The 23376-nt window shown below is 47.7% G+C and overlaps 3 protein-coding genes and 1 pseudogene across 3 annotated transcripts; 3 read left to right on the top strand and 1 right to left on the bottom strand.

The window, feature by feature from the left end:
- Window positions 1-567: 567 nt before the first annotated feature.
- LOC100831949 (serine/threonine-protein kinase Nek4) lies at window positions 568-10696 on the top strand. The gene is made up of 15 exons (XM_003568311.4): window positions 568-843; window positions 1168-1390; window positions 1480-1546; window positions 1627-1692; window positions 1782-1828; window positions 5902-5947; window positions 6036-6116; window positions 6193-6235; window positions 6351-6400; window positions 6680-6761; window positions 6850-6899; window positions 7804-7877; window positions 8182-8233; window positions 8325-8984; window positions 9064-10696. Exons 2-15 carry the CDS (start codon window positions 1293-1295, stop codon window positions 10492-10494), a joined length of 2847 nt encoding a protein of 948 aa, XP_003568359.1. The 5' UTR covers window positions 568-843; window positions 1168-1292; the 3' UTR covers window positions 10495-10696.
- A 2709-nt stretch (window positions 10697-13405) lies between these two features.
- LOC100822111 (transcription repressor OFP6-like) lies at window positions 13406-14053 on the top strand (the record flags this gene model as incomplete). Its single annotated transcript, XM_024458786.1, is given in 3 exon segments — window positions 13406-13590; window positions 13710-13767; window positions 13769-14053. Coding segments are annotated over 3 exon segments (528 nt in total), but the record flags the coding sequence as incomplete, so codon positions are not given.
- A 709-nt stretch (window positions 14054-14762) lies between these two features.
- On the top strand, window positions 14763-14855 carry LOC112271230 (annotated as a pseudogene).
- A 3577-nt stretch (window positions 14856-18432) lies between these two features.
- Window positions 18433-19596, bottom strand: LOC100831640 (transcription repressor OFP13). Its single transcript, XM_003568310.4, has one exon. It carries the CDS (start codon window positions 19366-19368, stop codon window positions 18604-18606), a length of 765 nt encoding a protein of 254 aa, XP_003568358.1. The 5' UTR covers window positions 19369-19596; the 3' UTR covers window positions 18433-18603.
- Window positions 19597-23376: the final 3780 nt, after the last annotated feature.

Genomic DNA, 23376 nt, shown 5'->3' with positions numbered 1-23376 from the left:
AACTATTTCCTTTGACATCTACAGAAGATGATTTCTCTGCTTACATTCGTCGAATTTGTAATTGTATTGTGTCTTTCGTTGAGAAAGCGTTTCATTTGTAGGCTACAAAAAATTATGGTTCTACTCTGTACATTTGTACCATACATCGAGTTTTTTTCACAATTTTCTAGAACCTTTTGATTTTTGAAAATTTGGACTCCACGAAGCCTGAGCTCAAATCCACTACCGTAAGATATGCACTTTCAAGTTTCAAAGTCCGTCATGAGTGTGTCTCACGGTTATAAATTTTCCTTTTGGGTTACAAACATTGTATCAGTCGATAGCGAGACGTCGACAGTGAATTAGTCAGTTTCGACGCTTTGCAAGTTTCAGAAGGTGTGTGTAAATGTGTGTTTGCCTGTGACCTGTAATTGGTGTTTCTATCTTTTTAATATCCCTTTTAAGCCACTAGCCATGTCGTTCCCTTAATTTTATTCTCCTGTCTTGCTGTTAACCCCAACCCCCGTCAGGTCATCACCGCCACTCGTTGTTGCTTGCAGTCATGCCCCGTATATAAGCCAGCGAGCAAACACCTTCGCCCACACCCAACACCGTTACGCCGAATCAAAACTCCACCGAAAAATTAGAAAACAAATCAAGAAGCCGAAGCGAGTAGCGACTACCAGCGAGGCCAGCAGGGAGTGGCGCCCGAAGCTGCGCGAGCGAGCTGAGGCGCCCAGCGAGCCAGGAGATCTCGCCGCGACCGCCCCCGACGCCGCGCGTGTCGCCGCCGGATCGTAGCCAGCGGTCTCCCGCCAAGAGGCGCCACCGACCGGCCGGCCAATGCAGGTGGACACCCCCGCGGTAAGCCCTCTGTCTCGGCCGAGTCGCGGTGGGAAATCGGAACGCTCTGGAGTCTGTGCCGCGTGATCCCGTAAAAATTCTGCTACCACTGTTCTGGATAACTGATGATCTCTGTCTCTGATGCGCTAGTTTTTCGCCAAGTAGTTCATCGATTCCCGTGTTATGTGTTCACCCCCCTTGTGCAAATAGTGCCTCTCCTGGTCTCCTTTCTAAGAAAAGGTCGCAAGTACTGGATGTTGTGGATTTTGAGTGGTTGGCACGTGACGCGAGTACGCTTTGATTAAAGTTCTTTGGCTTATGCAGTTGTCTCGTCGCCTTTTGCAGGACTCGGTAAAGAGTGTGGGGGATGTTTGAGCTGCGGTATGTCAGGAGGAATGTGATTCGTCTGCGCATTCAGAGGCGACTTGCTGCTGTGAAGCTGTGATTATTCCGTTACGGATTGGGAACGCATGGAGTCCAGGATGGATCAGTACGAGATCATGGAGCAGATTGGGCGTGGTGCCTTTGGCGCTGCCATCCTCGTGAATCACAGGATTGAGAAGAAGAAGTATGATATAGTTTTATTCTCCGAAGCATACATTTCGTTTCCACCCGTCAAATCAAATGCAGTTGATCACCGTATTCTTGTGATTGCAGGTATGTATTGAAGAAAATCCGTCTTGCAAGGCAGACCGAGCGCTGCCGCAAGTCTGCTCATCAAGAGGTTTGTGAAATCTTTGGCCTTTATCTGTTGATCCACTGGTGCTATTTAGAGAAATTGACTAATGGAAAGTAAATATGCAGATGGCTCTGATAGCTCGACTGCAACATCCTTACATTGTTGAATTCAAAGAGGCTTGGGTTGAGAAGGTTTATCATTTAGAAACTTCATTTTACCTTGCTTGTTGCGTTTGAATTTCCAATTTAAACTTATTTAGTTGACAAGGAAAGTTATGCAGGGTTGCTATGTCTGCATCATCACGGGCTACTGTGAGGGTGGAGATATGTGAGTGTTCTTTGGTGCTTTGAAGTTCAGTTTTCTAGTTTACATATTTTATTTATTTTTTATTTTTGTTTTACTTTTTTTCTCGAACATGCCGAGCGGCGTGTCATTTTCATTAAGAAGGCGCAATAAGCGCAAGTACAAAGGCAGCCCGAAGAGCAAAAATGCTAAAAAACAGCAAAAATAAATAAAAAAATGCGCAAGCTGGGCACGAACTCGGTGCCTCCGGTTCCCCTCGTGGACCAGGCTTCCTACGAGGCTGTCTTCGATCAGCCGCTGTCGTCTGCACAGGTGGCGGCGCTGGGTCAGCTTTACGGCCTGTCTCCACCCTCCGACCTTGGTGGAGCGCCTGCGGCGCTTTAGACTGCGATTGCGGTCTCTGGTGGTTCGCGCCATGTCGTTGCCGAATCACAAGTAGGTCGTCTGGAACGTCCGGGGCCTCAATGCTCCTGGACGACGGCTCGGGGTGCGCGACTTAGTGCGCTCTACGGGTGCTATTTTTGTTTGTCTTCAGGAAACTAAGTTAGCGGTCATCTCCTTGTATGATGTTTTGCAAACCTTGGGCAATGAATTTCGAGATTTCGTGTATCTCCTTGCTATTGGGACTTGTGGGGGCATTCTCCTCGCTTGGGTGGCCTCTGAGGTCTCTGTCTCCGGACTCAGCGTTCGCGATTTCTCCATTTCGGGCCTTGTTTCCTTTGGTCGTGATTCTTGGTGGTTCACCGGCGTCTACAGCCCCTCTTCCGGTGTGGACGCCGACGAGGTGGCCTTCCTCTCTGAGCTTTGCGATCTCCGTGCCGGCTGCACCGGCCCTTGGGTGGTCGCGGGGGACTTCAACATGATCTATCAGGCGGCTGACAAGAACAATCCCTCGGTCTCCCGTCGGTCCATGGGGTGCTTTCGTCGCTTCTTGAATGATGTGGAGCTTGGGGAGTTGCCTCTCAACGGCCGTCGTTTTACCTGGTCGAATGAGCGGGATCGTCCCACCCTTGAGCGCCTTGATCGTGTCTTCTGCTCGGCCTCCTGGGCGCAGCTCTTCCCGGAGAATCTCCTTTGTGGTTTGCCGACGTTGATCTCGGATCACTGTCCCCTCCTTGTTCATACCGAGGTGGTTCGGTCGCAGTTTAGGCGCTTCCACTTTGAGCCGTTTTGGCCGAAGTTGGAAGGCTTCCTGGAGGTCGTTTCTGCGGCTTGGGCCGTCCCCACCCCGGGTTCCTCCCCGGCTTTCGTTTTGAACGCCAAGCTCCGGCAGGTGTGCCGTCATCTGCAGTCCTGGAGTGCCAAGAAGGTCGGTGACATTCGGCTGCAGATTGATTGTGCCGTTGAGCTCATCTTCCGGCTCAAGGTCGCTCAGGAGCGTCCCCCCCCTCTCCCCGCTGGAATCCTGGCTTCGCAGAAGCCTTAAGCTCAAGTATTTGGCTCTTTGTTCGTTGCAACGAACTATTGCTCGTCATCGGGCCCGGATCACTTGGCTGCAGGATGGGATCGCCAATACCTCCTACTTCCATTTCCACGCCGGGGCTCGTCGGAGGCGCAACTTCATTGTGCAGCTCCACCATGGCGGTCAGGATGTGGTCGATCAGGAGGATATCATGGAGGCGATCACTTCCTTCTTTGAGGAAGTTTTTGATTCCCCCGATTCCCGGTCGCACTCTTTGGACTTTGACTTCCTCCAGATCCCGCGTCTTGATTTGCGCGCTCTTGAGGTTCCGTTCTCGGAGGAGGAGATTTGGGCTGCTATCCGGACTATGCCGCATTACCGTGCTCCTGGTCCTGATGGCTTTACCGGTCTCTTCTTTTCCTCCTGCTGGCCCATCATCAAGGGGGAGGTCGTTGAGCTTTTTCATTGGCTCCATCAGGGGGGGGGATTTCATAATCTGAGCCGTGCCCTTCTCACCCTGATCCCCAAGAAGAACTGTCCCACTGAGGTTCGTGACTTCAGGCCTATTAGCTTGATTCATGGGGTTGCTAAGTTGGTCGCGAAGGTGCTGTCTCTTCGGCTCGCCCCGCTCTTGCCGACCATGGTTTCGTCCAACCAGTGCGCCTTCATCCGCGGTCGTGCCATCCACGATAACTTCATGCTTGTGAAGCAAATGGCTAGGTCGTTACACATCTCCCAGCAATCCGCGGTGCTCTTCAAGCTGGACATTGCGCGTGCTTTTGATTCTGTTTCCTGGGCTTTTCTCGTGGATCTCCTGCGCCACCTTGGCTTTGGTCGTATGTGGTGTGACTCGATCTGTTTGTTGCTCTCCACCTCGAGCACTCAGATCATCGTCAATGGTCGTCTTAGCCGTGAGGTGGTTCATCGTCGTGGCTTGAGACAAGGGGATCCCTTGTCCCCCATGCTCTTTGTCATCGTGATGGATGCTTTCAACAGCCTCTTCCTTGCGGCCTCTTGGAAACGCCTTATATCCTAGTTCCGCTCCACTCCCTCGGGATGCCTTGCCTCCTTCTACGCCGACGACGTGGTGGTCTTCATCCGTCCCAGGGTGGAGGACTGCACCACTTTGCTGGACCTCCTTGAGATCTTCGGTGAGGCCTCGGGCCTTCGCACGAATATTCTTAAGAGTTCGGCTACCCCGATTCGTTGCTCCCCCAAGGAGATCCAGGTCGTTCTCCACTACCTGGCTTGCCCCTTGCAGGAGTTCCCGATCGCCTACCTGGGAGCCCCTCTCTCCATCTCTAAGCTGCGCCGCCAGGATTTCCAGCCTATTCTGGATAAGATGGATCGCAAACTTGCGGGTTGGCGTGCTGGGATGCTCTCTCGTGGGGGAAGGCTGGTGCTTGTCAAGTCGGTCCTCTCGGCCATCCCTGTGCACACTTTGCTGGCTATCGACACGCCCAAGTGGTTTGGTGATGCCATCAACCGCAAGTAGCGGAGTTTTTTCTAGAAGGGGCGGACTGATTCTCGGCAAGGCCATTGTGTCGTGGCTTGGGCCAAGGTTTGCCTCCCTGTCCGGCTGGGGGGTCTTGGTGTTCGGGATGCCAACCTCGTGAGCACTGCTCTTCAGCTCCGATGGCCTTGGCTCCAACGCACCTCGATGGATAAGCCTTGGGCCTCCTTCCGCATCCGGTTTCGGTCGCAGATTCTCTCCCTCTTCAGGGCAGCTTGTTGCTCGATTGTGGGAGACGGTCGTTCTACTTTCTTTTGGACGGATTGCTAGATCAATGGCCGGTCGATTATGTCTCTCGCCCCGGTCGTCTTTGCCGCGGTCGGTCACCGGGCCTCCCGCTCCCGCACGGTGGCTGACGGCCTTGCGGGGAGTGCCTGGATTCAGGACATTTCGGTCCCCCTTAATGCCCAAGACTTGGCCAAATTTCTCCGCCTGGCTGATTCTCTCGCGTCGGTATCTCTCCATCCCGGTCAGGAGGATGTTCTCCGCTGGACCTGGTCGTCGGCGGGTGTTTATTCTGCTAAATCAGCATTTCTTCACTTCTTTGCCAATCGCCCGAGCTTCGCCCCTTGGTCGCAAATTTGGTGATGTTGGTCGCCCTTGAAGTGTCGCATCTGGGTTTGGCTCGCTTGTGCCAATCGTTGTTGGGCTGCTGATCGCCTCGAGTGTCGCAACCTTCCCTCCAATGTGCGATGCCCTCTTTGTGATCAGGTGCTGGAATCCATGGCCCATCTTCTCCTTGACTGCTCCTTCTCGAAGGCAGTTCTCCATGCCGTCCTGTCAAGAGTTGGGGCTCTTTGCTATTTGCCTCGCCCCTCGGAAAGCCTGGTCGCTTGGCTTTCAGATGGGGCTCGTAGGCTCCGGAGGAACGTGAAGGCAATCAGGACGTTAATCAACCTCTCCCTCTGGCGGATTTGGAAGCTCCGTAACGCTTGCGTCTTCGAGGGGGTCTCTCCGGTGGTCGCTCGTCTCGTTGAGGATATCTTCGTGGAGGCGGACCTTTGGCGGGCTGCCGGCGCTCGGCAGCTTGACCGCCTCCCCCTTCACTCCCGGCCCCCCGATGTAGGGCTTAGTCTTTCTGTATAGGGGCCTGGAGCCCACCCTGCTTTTTCCTCTTCTTCTTCTTCTTCTTCTTTCTTTTTTTTTTTTTTTGTTTTGTTTTACTTTGTTCTTTGATCACAGGGATGAGTTGATGAAGAAATCAAATGGTACTTACTTTCCCGAGGAGGTATGAGATTACTTCTCTCTTTTGTTTATCTGATTGAAAAGGAAAAAGGGCATCCAGCTTTGAGCTCATAATACTGATTGATCCTCAGAAATTGCTGAAATGGTTCGCACAATTGGTATTAGCTGTTGACTACTTGCATTCGAACTATGTCTTGCATCGTGATCTCAAGGTAAGCAACAATCTATATAGTCACTATCAGTCGTTTATACGATGGTCTCATTGACAATTGTTCCTCATAAATGCAGTGCTCCAACATATTTCTTACGAAAGATCAGAATATACGCCTTGGTCAGTTTCTGATACTAGTAAATACAGTATTGCATGTTTGGAGTTATTTCATACCAACATCAACATTTCTGAACTCTTTGGCCTATCAATTTACAATTCATTGCTTTGCATGCAGGAGATTTTGGCCTAGCCAAGACTTTAAAGGAAGATGATTTAACTTCTTCAGTATGATCTTTTCCCCTATTTCCTCCAACTGTTCTTACATTACCTTAGCCTTTCGGACTGTTTGGAGGAAACTCCATTTGTTGAGCTATTAACCCCTCATATGGTACATTACCAAAGACACCTAACATGCTTTTTGTCTTGCGTATATCTCTTACTATTTATAACCCTCCCTTTTTAACCACGGGCACTGTAGAGACATACATTCTTCTGAATTGTGGAAAAGAGAACAACCTATGCTCAAACTCTTACTGGAAATTGATGGTATCATGTTTTCCTTAGGTCGTTGGAACACCAAATTACATGTGTCCAGAGCTTCTGACAGATATTCCCTATGGGTTCAAATCAGACATCTGGTCTCTTGGTAAAAGAAATTCCGACTAATGTTTCTGCACTATTCCTAGATTATAATGTATTTGCATACCAATTTATTTTAACTTTGTCTTGTACAGGATGTTGTATGTATGAGATGGCAGCTCATCGACCTGCTTTCAAGGCCTTTGTGAGCTTTTACCTGATCTATATCTTGCTTCACAGTGATTATCTAGGAGTAGCTTTCCTGGGTGGATTATGAGTTGAATATTTAACTTTTCTATGTAACATATTATCCAAAAGGGTTCATACCCTTTATAGTGGTTCTTGCTTAGCAGTTAATATATGGAAGAAAATGCAATATTTTGGTACAAGTAGCCCAAAACCTGGCTAGGTCTACCATATATATTCTCTTTAGGAAATAATTCAACAGATACTATACAATCCAGAAAAGGAGCACATAATTTAACTTTGCCTGTTTGTAAACTTATTGCCTATGTAAAGGTATAATCATTTGGAAGCAATGCTCAAATGCTTTAGGGCACGTTACAGGAACAACCCAATTAACACATGTAAGTGGTAATTGCATATGGAGTAAAATGGAACTCAGTTAATCTATCAGTTCATAACTGACAACTACTGAATTACACCTAGCTCTTCATATTTTCTAGTGTCTGAGCATAACTTTTTTTTTACGCGATCTTTCAAGTAATTTCTGTCAGTTTGTATTTTTGTTTTTCCAAAAGGAGGGTGAAGCCCCCGGGCTCTGCATTGGTTGATGCACACAGTCATAATGTAAAAAAATAAAATGTTAAAAAAGGATTTCTATTGGCTGTTTATGAGTCAGACAAAGCTAACTATTCCATTACATATTAGCATCTAACATATTAGCTATCCAAAATAATATTTACAATGGAATAAAGTTTGTATGATCTACTTTTTTCTTCAAAAAGGAGGAATTACCCCTGATTGTATGATCTACTTGAACTTTATCAATAGAAATGTTTGGTTTCCTGTTTGTTATTTCGTGATGCTAGTATCTTTAATAGCTTTTCTTAAAAAAAATCAACTTACCCGACCCACAATGCTTGCAGGATATGGCTGGATTGATAAGTAAGATAAATAGGTCCTCCATGGGTCCCTTGCCTGCCTGCTACTCTTCTTCTATGTACGTGCCTTGTCTTCATAGAGTAGCCTGTATGGAAGCTGGGTATTTCTTTTTCTTTCCTGTTTTAAAAGCGTCTTGTGACCTTGTCATTTTTCAATCATTTCCATCACATGACCTGTGCTGTAAGTCCTCGTACTTATTATATTAGTGAGAACAAAGTAATAATTTGGTAGCATCTGCAGTATTTCGGCAAGTTGTTAATATTTTCTTCCTATTTCCCAGTGATAAACTTATGATGTTATTATTATAGTGGCTCCCTAAATAAGATACCAACTCAAATGGTTCATATTTTTTGCTTTTACAGGAAATCTCTTATCAAAATTATGTTGAGGAAGAATCCTGAGCATCGACCTACTGTAAGCTACTATGAAGCGGGAAACCTTCTACTTATAGCTTTGTCTCTTTCATTCCATATGTGTTCTGAAAATCATCATGTCATGTGAGCAGGCTTCAGAGATTATGAAGAACCCATATCTGCAACCTTATATTGATCAATGTCGTGCTCTTTCTGATGCTTCAAATTCCACACGGACACCACAGAAAGCATTGTCCACTTCACGGGGCAGTCAGAGAAGCATGTCTGAGAGCCAGAGCAGTAGCATTTCTAGCAGTGATATAAACAGCACACAATCAAGTGACAGAAGCACATCAGGGGGGGCTGCAGGTACTGATATCAAGGTCGTTGATACTCTAAGCATTCATGATGTGGACAGAGTTGACTCAGATGAAAAATGTACAACACTAGAAGATCTCAGAGTAAACAAAGATGTTTCGTGTGCTGAACTGAAAAGACAAGATTCATCGAAATCCTTACATCAGCATCCTAGAGGTGAGAGTAAGCAACCAAAAATCATTGAGAAGATAATGACAACCTTAAGAGAGGAGAACAGGCTTAGAGAAAGCAGTTCTCCTGCAAGAGCTAGAGGTATAAAGCTGAGTCCTGCAGTCAGTAGTGAGAATGAAGAAGAGCAGTCATCAGAGACTTCAAGAATTAACAGTGGTGCTTCATACAGATCAAAGTCTGGTGACGATTCATCTCATGGATCGGCCAATACCAAGGATGGATGTGTGAGTCCAATTCAACCGTCACCACCCTTGAAGCAACTGGTATGAGCCTACTTCTTTTATCGTTTACATCCATTTTGTTTCTATTGCTAACTGCTTTCTTCTGTTACTGGTCTTGCAGTCACCTCATGTTGAAAACAATTCAAAGATCAATACTGGTCGGTCATCAACTCCTGAACCTGCCAAACAGGTCGTAGAAAATGGTTCTGCAGTTTCAAGGAAGTCAAAGATCAAGACGCCACCTAGTGCTACTAGACGGCCTAGCCCTCAGAGACGAGCGGGAGTAGGGACTACTAGCCTCCCAGTCATTGTGCCAAAAGGAGCTCAGATTAAGGTCATGACAGAGAGTGAGAGAAGTCCATCCCAACCTCCTCATTGTCTAGATGGTACTCCTGGTGATCTTCCACATATTGTAAGAATACCTAAATATCCGTCAGAAGGAGTGAACATCATGCTAGACCATCCACATTCAAAATCTGCTCCTCGAGATTTTTTCGCTGTAGCAACTAAGGAACACTTCAGTGCTTGCTCAAGTTCTACAGTTGGTTCTGTTGAAAAGATGGACCTGTCTGAACTATCTGAACCTTACTCACCTGCTTGCTTGATTGCATCGTACACAGGCTTTGCGCTCGATGCTGCCACAAAAGACGACGACCTTACAGCCATACCATCTTCGGAAAATATCACCAACAATTTGCAGATGACTGTGGCTAGTAATGATGATTCAAGACTTAGCTCTGCTTTGGATCCATCCATTCAAAGCGTTGAGCAAGAGTTTGTTTGCAAGGATGATGTTCAATCCAGTATGCATGGGCAGAAAGCTGCCACCTCACATAGCGGCGAGGATAAATTTACTGTCCAAGAACTTCTTTCATCGATAACACTAGATGTTGCTTCTTTTGTTCCAACCGCAGAAAATAGAATACTTGAGAAGGGGCCCAATTCCATTCAGTCATTGAAGGAACAAACAGGTTCTCATTTAGACCCACTGGTTGATGATGATGTACAGGATATTCTACACATCAATCTCCATGCCAGCAACCAGCGGTGTATATCAGAAAATGTTCAAGGGGAAACTCGGAACATGGATGCCAGCAAACTTCTGAATGTGACAAGAGAAGATCTGGACGTAAAAAGCAGCTCATGTCCATTGAACACACTGCTTTCTACACTTCCTCCTTCAGTTGCTTCCGAATTGAATGTTCCCGAAGGCGATGCTGCCTGTAGGATACCAGCCAGCTCAGACACAGTAAAATTATCTACTGTCGTCAATGTGAAATCTTATACCTCTGAGGCCAACAATGTTGTCAAGGAAGAGACATCCCCTGCTAAGGAAATGCTAGATGTCACATCATTTAGGCAGCGAGCTGAGGCTCTTGAAGGGCTCCTGGAGCTTTCTGCGGACCTACTGGAAGACAACAGATTGGAGGAACTTGCTATTGTTCTGAAGCCGTTTGGGAAGGTTAAGGTCTCCCCAAGAGAAACAGCAATCTGGTTGGCTAGAAGTTTTAAAGGCATGATGAACGACGAAGCAAGTCGCACATCTATGTGAGTATTTGTATTTGATAGCCCTGATGCTTTTTTTGGTTGCTCCCCATTGTGATATGAGTCTACTCAAAATCGCTTGATTTTATAAGAGCGTGTGGTCTGGTTTTGCCTTTTGATTCAACCATTCTTTGTGGCGTATGTGTATGTGTATACTACACAGCCAGGACTTGCAAACAGAAATAAATTTGCCTTCAGTGCTGCAAGAAGTTTCTCCGATCAAGCTGCCAGGGCTTTTTTGGCGCCCGAAAGAGGAAACGCAGCGGCCGAAGTGCGGCCAGAACCGTTTTCATGCCAGCAATTTTTCCGTTCTAATCGAATGCTTTTATATTCCTGTAAAATGTGAAGGATAGGAAGCCAATCCTGTGAAATTGTGAGATCGAGATAGGCAATCAGAGGGGGGGTGAATGATTGCGCGGAAGCAAATTAAAACTTTTCCTGAAAGTTCAAACCCTAAATCATTTTTCTGTCCGTGATAGTAAAACAGCCGTAACTTTTGATTGGATGAAACAAAAAATACGTACGAGTATGCAAAAGAAAGGTATTGAAATTATCTAACCAACGCAAGAAGAATCAGCTCAATCGGACGTACCAATCAAAAGATATGATCAAAATAGTAACAGCTGATAGAAAGTTACGAGGATTAATCTAAAACCAATTTCGAGGAATAACAAGAAAAATGAATTAATCGCAATCTTCACTTGATCTCGTGATAAACCTGCAGCAAAGTATTATGAACTCGTGATGAACCTGCACCAAAGTGTTAGAAAGATCTAGCACGAAGAATCCACGGAGATCCGAGAAAAACAGAGATGACACCGCCAACGAATCTTTTTATTGCAATGATGTTGATCGATTACAAAAGATGCAACCATGCATCCAAGAACTCTCCAAGAATTGATCTAGATCCAAAACTCTGAGTTTCCTCACGTCTTTGGTAAAACCCTAACTAGGATGCTTTCTATTTATAAGGGAAAATTCGCGACCCTAAACCGAGTCCGAATCCAACACGAACTTCTCTGTCCCGGTCGTTATTCTGCCCGTGGGGCCCACAGACGACCTCGGATTGAGATGACTCCAAAAGCAAAGTTGTTCGTCTCGACAACACTCACAACTTCCATGTAGACCACTTTTCCATCCGACGCCATCTTGATGACTCTACTGTTTAATCTTTAAACATCTCTCATCCAGCCACGGCTGGACCTACATATCTTCATGTCGATGCCACTCCATGCCATCAACTCTTCTTGTGATGTCTTCAAAACTCGACCATCACCTATCGAATATCTCCAATACTGTAAATATCCGGTATAAACAACGTACGACAAACCGGTGCCCTCCCGGATCATCGTAGCCTTCATTTCCATTGTTCCTTCGCACGAACGTCCCGCATGACCTTGATCCTCGACCTCAGCTTCTCCCAAGCTTCGTCCCTCGATCCTATCATCGACCACGTTCCTCTAGCTCCGGCAACACCTGAAAGCGAACACACAAATAACCAGTACGAGCACAATTCCACGACTTGACTCAGGGTAAGTTCCACACAACTCACGCCATGTTTTCACATAAGAAACTAATGGATCAGCACACCACTAGCAAAGCACTAAGTCCAAACAAGATACATGTCATCACATGAATATCCATATTATCCAAAATATCCACATCAATATTTCATCTAAAACACTTGCCAATGTTACACATCACATATGATTTCACAGAAATCCAGTTTTCTATTCCTGTGTTCGGTTCCAAAGGGCACCAAGAAAAATGATCTTTTTTTTAGAGGACCAAGAAAAATGATCTTATTCCACAAAAATCCTACTTACAAGAATTCGTTTTTCCAAACGAGACCTTAAGGATTCATCGCATAGGCCCATCAAAAATCAACTTTTTGCTTAGCTATCGGAAATAACTCTTTGGTGGCTAACTGCCTTATTTGGTGGAGTTAAACCCGATGAGCCCCACTCGCGCTCCTTATACTCTCCCATTCTCATGTCTTCATCTCCTCCGCATGTTGTTCTCATCTCTCTCCCGAGCAGTCTCTCTCTCCTCTCTTGTTCTCGTCACTGACTCTCTCGAGCAGCAGCCGGTGGCGACATGACGGAAGCGAGGCACCATCGATCCAGAGCCAACAATGATGCGGCCGGCCATATTGTCAGAGCCGAGGATGAGAAGGAAATTAGTCGCCGGTCCAACTTAGGGTTGTGTGTGTGGAGTGGGAGGGTGGGGGGAGGGGTGTTGGCTGGTGCTAGAGAAGATGGGTGGTGTGTTGGGTTTGCCCACTCTTATCTGCTGCGGACACTGTTCCGCCGCTGATTGCTCGCCTCGAGGCGCTAGCACATCACCTCGTCGGGGCAAGCACGTCTTCGAATTTTGAACTTGGCTCTCATAGAAAATGTTGGCTTTTTCCACTCTTATCCGCGGACACCGCTCCGTCGTTGATTGCTCGACCCGAGGTGCTAGCACATCCCGCGCCTCCCCGGGGCAATCACATTTTCAAATCTTGGACCTTGCTCTAATACCAAATGTTGGGTTTGTCTAAAGATCAATCATACGAAGACGGACACGACTATTTAGGGTGTGTTTGGTTTGCTACCAAAACATACCAAGCCAATTTTTTGGTCATTAACCAAAATTTGGTTTGGTTGAATGATGATCAAATATTTGACTAGTCAATGTCCTATAGCCAACTTTAATTCAACTTTTTGACCAAAATTGGTCAACTCATGGGCTAGCAAAACCGTCACCAATTATTTGGTGAATTTTTGGTAGGGTAACTTTGGACTTAAACCAAACAGCCCCTAAATTTATATGGCCAGAAGCACCTGTCTTGCCTCTAGGTCTATCCAACACAATGCATGGGCTTATAGTGATGTTGGGCCGGTGGTGCTCCGGCCCGTCGTGGCGGCGGACGACGCTGCAACCGCGCGCCGAGGGTGCTCAACTCGCTGCTCTGTTCCCTGGCGTCCCGTGCGCGCGGACGAGGCGGTTCCAAGCCCAAGTCGTCGCACGTTGCGTCCTCTCCTCCACCGACGATGACGGGCGTCACCACGGTCTCGTCCGTGGACTCGCAACCTACGCCGCCACCGCCAACACCCTCTACGTTCACGACGACTACGTGGAGGCGAGGCGCCGGATGAGGCGGAGAAGGAAGAGGAGCTGCGGCGGTGCTAGAAGGGAGCAACATGAGATTAACAGCCGGATGACGATGGAGACATGGAGTCGTGAGTCGTTGGCAATGGCGGTGGCGGTGGAAGTGGACTCGGCAGCGCCGTACGATCGAGGACTTCAGGGAATCGATGGTGGCGATGGTGGTGGAGAAGGAGATGTACTCGCGGGAGGACCTCAACGCGCTGCTGCACGGCTTCCTCCAGCTCAACTCGCCGCGCCACCACCCGCTCATCCTCCACGCCTTCGCTAACCTTTGGGCCCCGCGCGGCGGCCCATTCTGCCCTCCTTTCCCGTCCGAGTCGGCGAGTCCTCTTATTACCGATTGTGCACGCCGTCGTGCGCCACATAGCTATACTCCATGCGTGATGCGTCCCCCCGAAAAAGAAAAGGTGTAGTACTCCATGCGTACGTAGTCCCAGGCTCCCGGCCGTAAATCTGGCTTATGCTCTCGTCCGGATCGAGATTGTCATACATGAGCCCGAGTAACATCCAGTTGTTGTCGTACTCCGTCACTATTCTGTCGTACAGCAAAAGTGTAAAGCCGAACCTAGTACCAGTATTACCGATGGGTGCAATGATGCATGCCTGCGTGCGCAGGACACAAAGATGTGTGGACACGTGACAGGCTCGCACCTATATTCTCCATTTCAAGAGGCTTTTTGAGATGAGTGCAATTTTATTTTAGAGAGCTATATAGCGGCGCCACCCTGGCGGGCTAGCTCCCCCCGCGCAGCCCACCAGCACCGATAGCAGCCCCACAGCAGCGCAGCCCACCAACCCGGCCAAGCAGCCCAGCCGTAAAGCAGCTTGCTCGATTCCTCTCGCAGTGGTAGCAGACCGCGGAAAAAAAAATACTCCCTAGAATCATGGGTCTCGGTCAGGCCAAGCCCATTTGGAATAAACTTGAGCTCACGAAAATAACAATTCATGCTCTCAGAAAAAACCGAAAATAACAATTCATTACATTATATCCATCTCATCTCATTAAAGAAACATCAGATCCATCTCATGTCCCCCCGCCCCCCCCCCCCCCAACCCCACCTTCTTGTACGCAAAATATACAACTCCGTTGAAGATTATCCGTAGCTAGAGTTCACAAGATCCGTCGCTTCAGGGACATCCGATAAAATTGGAACGATACAGTTAAGATTAGCATGGCCCCTGCGCAAGGAGAGTTCACAAGATCCTAAATTTTTTGGCAAAAAATTAACAAAGCAAAAACAAACTAACAATTACGATCAAATAAAATGATCTCTATAGCTAAAAAAAACTTGGCAACCTAATAGTGGCAGAATAGATTGGTCGCCAGGATCAAATAAACTGCTTGCTAGGGGTAAAGAACCGAAAAGGAAAATCCACCACTAGCGGCGTGTCCCCCCATCACCGTGGCCGCACGATTCACTGGAGATCGGTGAAATCAACATTTGCCAGCCCGCGTGGACCAAACTTGCCCTTAGCTGATCGTTTTTATGGTTCTTGACCCACATTTTTAACAAATATGGGGATGGGGGGACACGCCCCTAGGGGTGGGAAAACCGCTCTCGGTAAAGAACCTGACAAATGAGTACTGGCAAAACATTGGCAACTAGGATCAAGTAAATTGGCCGCTACGGGTAAAGAATCTGGCAACTCAGTTGTGGTTAAACAGCTTGACAAGCAAGATCAATAAACTGGTCGTTGCAGCCTTGCCGGTAAAGAACCTGACAACTAACTTTAAGGGTTAAATATATGAAAACTGAGCGGTGGTAAAACAACACTACAACTATGATCAAACAAACTGGTTTCTGCGATAAAAACTATGCAATTGAGTAGTGGTAAAAAAACATGATATTAGTAGTACACACATGGCAACTAATATCTCGTCCAAAGAAGCCTCCTCTCCTCCCCTAGAATACTCATCTAGGGTTTCATCTCCGTTGTCACTCCGCTTCGCTAGTAGATCGTCGACCTTCTCCTCCTCCTCCTCTCCTCCTCTGTCCCCGCTGGAGGGGAAGTGTAAGAAGGATCCAATCTACCTGTGGGAGCAGTAGTTTTCCTCGTCTTGGGGTTTTACAGGTCTTCGTTTATCGGATCGGCAACGGCCAGACGATGGAGACATCATTGGCATGGAATAAGGTCGTCTTGCCTTTGCCTCGTTCCGGTGGTGCTTCGCACCCTCAAGAGGCTTGTGGAAGATGACGTGGTCCTCGCGGAGGCGGTGCTAAGCGGATGATGATGCTTCGTCATCGAGATAGTCTTTTGATCTACGATTTCCCTCGAGGTCGTCCGTTCGGACAGAATCGATAGAGTGCCAACGTTGATTCTCGTTATGCCCTCGAGCTGGCGAGCTTATGGTTTTCTTGCCATGCGTGCGCACTAGCGAGTTCTGATGTCACTTTCTTCAGATCGATTAAAGTGTTCGACAACGACAACTATGGCTCTGTGACACTGGTCCTTAGGGGCACGTGCACGAGGTGTTCTCGTCTGTCATCACAAGGTCAGGTCGGCTCCGGTAAAAGAGTGGCGACAATACGCGTCATCGGCTCATTCTAGCAGCAGTAGTGGTCATTCCGTGGCCCAGAACCCTTATGTACTTTTATTATGTTTTGTGGTGCTTGGTACTTTTGGTAATCTTTTATAATAGATTATGTCATTTTTTAAAGAAAAAAAATCACAACTATTATCAAATAGACCGATGATTAGTACTAGTAAAATACAATTACAGGGACATTTCAAAGCAACAGCATCGCAACTAGGTCATACGTAGTGGTGTAACATCGTGGTGGTGTTAAAAATATATATTCCGGACAAGATCTAGTGGCCGTGGGATGGAATTCAAGTGACATGACTAAGTGTGTCAAATCTACGCAGCACGTACGTTGAACACTGGTAGTGGTGTCGGGTTGGTCCAAAGAAAACATGGTGAGTTGGAAAGCTGGGAACACCGCGCCAGCAGCTAACTATTTGGTGCGGCCCGCGGGCCCGGGGCACACACTTTGCTGGCTGATGTGATACGGTCTCGTTCTTTTCCAGCTACGGTCACGGATCCGCCGCAAAACGGCAAATGATTAACCGGCCCACCGGCCGCTCCCAAGCTCGAGGTGTTTTGTGCCCTCGGCTAGCCAGCTTCACTCTTCAGTCTTGATGAGTGACTCTTCCGCAAAGGTTGAATTCACAAGTTTAAATGCAACACTGTGCGTGTGCGAAGTTAACTACGGACTACGGAGCAAACAACCAAAGACATCGTAATCGTACTCTTGCACACACATACATACGTGAGGGCGACCCTGCAAGCATGCAACAAATTAAATGCAACACTCTGTGTTAAAGCTGCACCGCCGAGAAGGCAAAGAACGCGAGCTAGCGTAGCGTGCAAGAGCTAGCACAGGGCCTGTACCACACTGCCGCGGCTGGCTTCAGCGGCCCTGCATTATGACGCCGCTAAAAGGCTGTGCGCGCGCGTTCGTCGTCGTCCACGGCTTCCTGCCGGTGCGCATCTCTCTTTTTCAAGGGGGCAAGCAAACGGGCGATAAAACATGCCGCTGCCGTACGCCGGCCGGCTACTTAGCTTGCTGACGAACACCGCCGTACCGTGGCCGTTTGATGAGTGGATTTCTTGCAGTGCCGTACTCAATGACAAAAATTTAGGCAGGAAGGAAATAGCATTTTCAGAAAGACCTTCCAAGTGTCCAATGGCAGATTTTTTTTCCCACTATATACTCCCTCTGTTTTAAAATAAGTGACGTGAATTTGTATAAAAATTTACTCCCTCCGTCCAACAAAAGATGTCTTAATTTTGACTTAAATTTGAGTACATATATACACTAAATCACATCTAGATATATTTAAATTTTAATAAACTTGAGACATTTTTTATTGAACGGAGGGAACACATGTGCTACGTTGCAGTCACGTAGTTTTTTTTTTGTTACCTGCAGCTACATGCTCGAGGTATCACTTGTACAGTGTACTACCGGCCTACAGCCTCGTAATGACCCCTGTCAGCCGATGACACATGGATTCCGGGTGCGGGGTCAGCAGCACAACAGTGAGAGCTAGCTAGGGCTAGGAGGGTAGAAAGGCGCGAGGCGCCATGGAGGCAGAGAGAGGCAGGGGAGGGGGACCGTGGGCCAAAAAGATTCTTTTTATGGAAGCAGTGCTGCACATCTAAATGAACGAAGAAGGTCTCAAACTATTGAATGGCGTCGGACAAAACGGCACAGCTGCCACACGTTTGGCCGGCTATATATCTCTGCGTGGAGGAGACACAAGCTAGCGGTTGCCCCCATCCACACATCAACACATGAGAGAGACTAGACCAGTACGTGAAAAGGGCGTTGCGTTGCATGGAACAGTACCCAGCAGGGGACGCCGGCCAGCACCCGTTTTCTTTCACCTGAGAGAGACGACACTAGCTCTAGCCGTGGCGCAAACGGCCGGGGCACGTATTTGGCAGTTCAAAACTCGGCATGTTACCCCGTCGTCGTTGCTATACACCGATGATGATATGCATGGATCGCGACGGCACGTGCATGCCCGGGACCAAAAGCTAGCAGCTGCCGATAAGATGTTCGCTGGAGCTCGTCGTCTCACATGTATCCATCGCTCGCAAGCAAGCGCGCGTGTATACGTATATACGACGAGATCTGTTACGTCGATTTCGCACTTTGCATTGCAGGCCGCTCCTCAGAAAATGGATCGGAGCTTTTTTTAGCTGTTACGCCGGGATGTTGTGCCGGCAGTAACGGTTAGTACTTTTAACACAAGCCGGCTTATGAATCATGCGCGGCCCATGGACCAAGTTAAGCGTGACTGCGTGAGCCATCATGCAATTAACCAGAGGCTATAGCTGATTAACTAATCTGGCACGTACGGAGTAGTACTGCCAAACTTACACACATGACAAAATTAATCGAGACACTCATCACGAAAGCAGCAGTACACACGGCCGGAGCAGCTGAAAAGTTCACCTCAAGCGGAAAGAGACATTGCCGCCGGCGCTGCCGCTGCTGCTCTCCAGCTCGCTCCCTGTGGCGAGCGTGAAGGAGGAGTGTCCGGAGGAGGAGGAGCCGGCGGCGGTTATGGTGACCACCAGGTCGACGAACGCGGCGACGATGGCGGCGTGGGTGTCCTTGCCGTTGGAGCGGAGGTACCAGCCCAGCATCTTCTCCAGCCAGTCCCAGTCCCACTCGCCCGCGCCGTGCGCCGCCGCCATCATCTCTTCCATCGACGCCCGGAAGTCCCCGTACGGGTCCGCGGACTCCAACGCCAACGCGCTGCCGCCAGGAAATGATGCCGGCCCCGGCGCCATTGGAGGAGGCTGCGGCGGCTTCTTCTCGAGGATTGAGCTTGACGGCGCGCGGGGCTCGAAGCGGAGGCGGTCGGACCGGAGGCCGTGGACTATGGCGTCGGCCATGTCTTCGGCAGAAGCCGAGGCCTCGGTGGAGAGGCAGCTGTCGGAGGCGGCCAAGTCTTGGTCGTGGTCGTGGTGCATGCGGGCGGAGGAGGAGTTGGTGAAGGAGGAGGAGGACTCGGCGGATTCGACCAAGAGGTTCTTTGTTGCCGGGGTGCGGCGGGAGGAATGGGTTCTTGGGTGCTTGCAAGAAGGCCACATCCATGCCTGTGCCACGGTGGCCTCCGGAGCGGGAGGTGGACACGGTGGAGTAGTAGTACATTCTTTGGCCGAGTTGATGGTGTATAAGAGAGAGCTCAATGGTAGCTTCCTCACCATTGGCGTGCGTGACAGTTGATATGTCGAGGGCAGGGGAGGGAGGAGGAGAAGCGGCAGCAGCAAGCCAGCAACAGCTAGCTAGCCAGCAGAAGTTGTAGGAGGAGGATGAGAGCGAGGGCGAACATGGTGCAGACGTGTTTGTAGACGAAGTTCGTGTGTGTGCGCGCGCGCGCGTGCGCGCTTTTGTTTGTCAGTGACTTTGAAACTTGGTAGTTTCCGTGTGTTTTTTTTCCACTCAACCCTTTAAGAAACTTTTGACACATTTTTGCCTCTTAAGATTTTGATGAGTAAAATACGTCCGCGGCACTAAGTTTTTTTATAGGTGTCAAGTTATTTCTAATTTTTTGAAAATGCATATCTGGGTTCTAAACTATTTTAAGTGGTTCATCTCAGGAACCAAAATTGTTTTCGCCCGTCTGACCGGTTGACGTGGCGCGTTGACCCAGCCACACCAGCCTGGGCCCACATTTTAGGTAAACGTAAATTTGCACAAACCCCCTACATTTCTATTCTTTTCCAGAAAACCTAAAATGGCCGACGAGGTGGGCAGGGTCTTACCAGTGAGGTCCACTAGCAGAGGCAGAGCTCTGCTGGGATCCACCTGCCAGCAAACAGCTCCGACAAACTACGGCGGGGACCTCGCCGGAATCCCGCAGGACTTGCATGCTAGTGCGGCGCAAGGCTATGAAGCGGCGAGGGAGCAAGCTAGCACTAGGCTTCATTGAAACGAGCCAGCACAGGAGTTATCCTCCCAGGAGGCGCACCGGCGGCGAGCTCCTAGCGGCGGCGGCGGATGACGTTGCGCGATAGGGCACGAGAGGGGTAGGGATTAGGGGTAAAACCTTCGGGGGCTCACCATGAACCTCAAGGCAGCGTCGGGTGGCGGGGAGGAGGCCCACAATGGTCCACCAACGGCCACGGCTGAGGAAGGCATGCGGCGCGGGAGTAGCTCAGGACGTGGGAGAGCTCAGGGAAGGCACTACACAACTCCTTTGGACGGCACAGAGCTCGTGGAGGCACCGTCGGAGTCCAAATCCTACCGGAGAGGACTCTAAGATTTTTGTCTGTCATCATAGAGTGGCCTCACATTTAAGGCCTCCATGATGCCTCCACAGAGGCATGTCTCCTGAATATGCTCAAACTGGTTTAAATTTTTTGGCAACCCAAAATTTCAAAGGTTTTTGTATTATCTCTACTGAAATTCATTTAAGTTAAGCGGACTTTGAGCAAACTTAAACGACAATATTTTAATTTTATTTGAATCTAGTTTTGATGTTTTGAGGTAGAAATTTATGTACCCATTGACATTTTGAATCTTTTGTTGAAATTTGAAAATCCGTGCACGAGGTGCCCGAGCTATTAGGATTTTGTCGACGGAACGGAGTGACCACGTAGGCCTAACACATGTGGGGCCAGTGTATTAGGATTCAAACATAATTAAATACTAGAATCAAGGTTTGCTCAAAATTCTATAACTTGAGGAGATAATACAAAATGATTTTTGAAATTTTGGTGAAGCCAAAATTTAAAACATGGTCTGAAGCGCATTCAGGAGATACACCTTCGACGTGGAGGCGCTACATAGGCTTGACATGTAGGGTGATTTATTAGGATGTCCAAATAAATTAAATGGAGTAACGATGTGTCAAGAGTTTTTGAAATGGGGTAAAATGCAGGAATTTTTGCTAAATTGGTAAAATGTGTCCGGAACTTTCATAGAGGAGGTTAAAGTAGAATTCACTCTTAAAGAAAAATTATTTTCCCTAATTTCGTTAGATGCATGCATAACAAGATTACACAAGAGTAGGCCTATATGCTAAGAGCTTGTTTGGAACGAAGGAATAGTAAAGAAATTTCGAGATGTGTTATTCTATGGATTTTTTTTTTCTTTAGGGGTGTATGGAACAAAGGAAACAATACATGCTCATCCGGTTTGCAGGATTTTTAGAGGACTCTTACGGATTACAAACTTTATGTTTTTTCGATCCGTGTATTAATTTTTTGGCATGAAAAAAGATTCTAGATTCGTATGAATTATGTCTATTGCTAAAGATTCTTAGCATTAGCTGAGACCCCGTAGAAAAATTGTAAAGGTTGAAGAGCGTATGGCATCCCAATGCTTTACTTTTCTTATTTTCGTGATTTCAAAATTCCGTGGACCGAATAAGCACCAAATTCCGTAGGAAGAGGACCAAATAAACAAAACATTAGCCGGGACCGAAGCTTTTCAGTGCCGTGTTTTCATTCCCAGTGCGGAGCCGGCAAAATCCGAGGCCCTGTGCAAAACTAAAAAATGGGCCTACCTCCTTACACAACCATAGAACTAACGAAGCATAATATACATTCATGCTTTCTTATTTTCGTGATTTCAAAATTCCGTGGACCGAATAAGCACCAAATTTCATAGGAAGAGGACCGAATAAACAAAACATTAGCCGGGACCAAAGGTTTTCAATGCCGTGTTTTCATTCCCAGGGCGGAGCCGGCAAAATCCAAGGCCCTGTGCAAAACTAAAAAATGGGCCTACCTCCTTACACAACCATAGAACTAACGAAACATAATACAAATAATATTTTCTTCCTTTTCTGTTCCGCTTTTCGGCATTTTCTGTTCCGCTTTTCTGTTCCGCTTTTCGGCATTACATTAATATTTTCGGCAGCTACCTCATTCTATACACAATTATACTACTCCTAATACAAAAACGGTAGCATGCATGTGCGTGTATATATAGTACATGCATGTGTGTGTATTAGAGTGGACTATGTATATCTCGTCAGGGTCACGCAGGGAGTAGGAGGCACCGGTCTCGATCCCATCACGTAATTCATTTCATTTTGGGAAAAAGTAAAAAGTAAAAAGCGTCATCTCGTGGTTAACTCATTCACGTGTTTTTCCTGACGTTGCTAGCATCAGTACAAAAGAGAAGCGGACACACCATAATTTAAGGCATCCTCGTTGTTACCGTTCGTCCCTGATGTGTACTGGGAAAACATCGCCGTGCCTCGTGAAGCCTTTTTAAGAAAAATGGAATATAATTAATCATACATTTAATACAAAAATGGAAGTTATTAAACGTACATATTTCACACAAGGAACGGGGTAATTGAACACAAGCCGATCTGCGCTGATCTACTTACCGAGGGATTCGAGCAAGAACTGGAGGGCGTTTTCCTTGTCCCATTTGATGGACGGCCTGATCTTCTTGTTGAGACGAAGATCAGGGTAACCCTGTGCAAAACTAAAAAATGGACCTACCTCCTTACACAACCATAGAACTAATGAACCATAATACAATTCCCAAAACAAAAAAAACCATAATACAAGGAATGATTCCTCTCTTTTCTAAAAACACGTAGGTTTTCACTTTACTCTATCTCATTCATGTTTGTTTTAATTCCTGCGTTCTAAGTAGGGCCAAATCTAATTAAGTCATCCTTGTCCATGTGATGCGGGTTGTCCCAAATTAAAGTTGGTAGCAGCTCACGCGCGCCCGTTCCCGACGGCCAGCGGTCGAACGCTGCACAATGAGACGTCGGGGCGCCTCGTCCGCTGTATCATACATTTCATCAAAAAAAAGTTTGTATCATGCATATATATGCACCGTAGTACGTAGAAGATGTAACTTGCTACAGTATGATACTATGATGTGGGTAGGGTGCTAGGGCCAACTTATAAACAGAATCCACGTTCTCGTTGTAAGCATGCAGGGAAACAGACAGATCATGTGAACTTTACTCTAAAATTTCTGGGCGCCATGTCCCAGCTGGGCAAATAGATGGACACAGGACAGCTACCCTTCACTGTGGGCGGCGTAAGCTGCAATTTTTGGACGTGTCTAATGGCGCCGTTGTCCAGGCCGGGGACTATTTACAATGATGACCAAGGCTGCGAAACTGCTGTACGTACGTATGTGTCTGTGGTATCTATAGCACTGTACGGGCTTGCCTGCACGCTGCACCAAGCTCGCCGCGCCTCGGTTAGTCGGCGAGAAAGCAACTGCGTCCATCT

The sequence above is a fragment of the Brachypodium distachyon genome, chromosome 2 (genome assembly GCF_000005505.3).
Source record: "Brachypodium distachyon strain Bd21 chromosome 2, Brachypodium_distachyon_v3.0, whole genome shotgun sequence".
In the NCBI taxonomy this organism is placed as follows: Eukaryota; Viridiplantae; Streptophyta; class Magnoliopsida; order Poales; family Poaceae; genus Brachypodium; species Brachypodium distachyon.
The sequence above is the reverse complement of the archived record's forward strand: the minus strand, read 5'-3'. Positions and strand labels throughout refer to the sequence as shown.

Coding starts and splice junctions, on each gene's coding strand:
- LOC100831949 (XM_003568311.4), top strand. CDS start 1,293: ATGGAGTCCAGGATGGATCAGTACGAGATCATGGAGCAGATTGGGCGT. Junction 1,391..1,479: donor CACAGGATTGAGAAGAAGAA/GTATGATATAGT, acceptor TTGTGATTGCAG/GTATGTATTGAAGAAAATCC. Junction 6,117..6,192: donor TCTTGCATCGTGATCTCAAG/GTAAGCAACAAT, acceptor TCATAAATGCAG/TGCTCCAACATATTTCTTAC.
- LOC100831640 (XM_003568310.4), bottom strand. CDS start 19,368: ATGGTGAGGAAGCTACCATTGAGCTCTCTCTTATACACCATCAACTCG.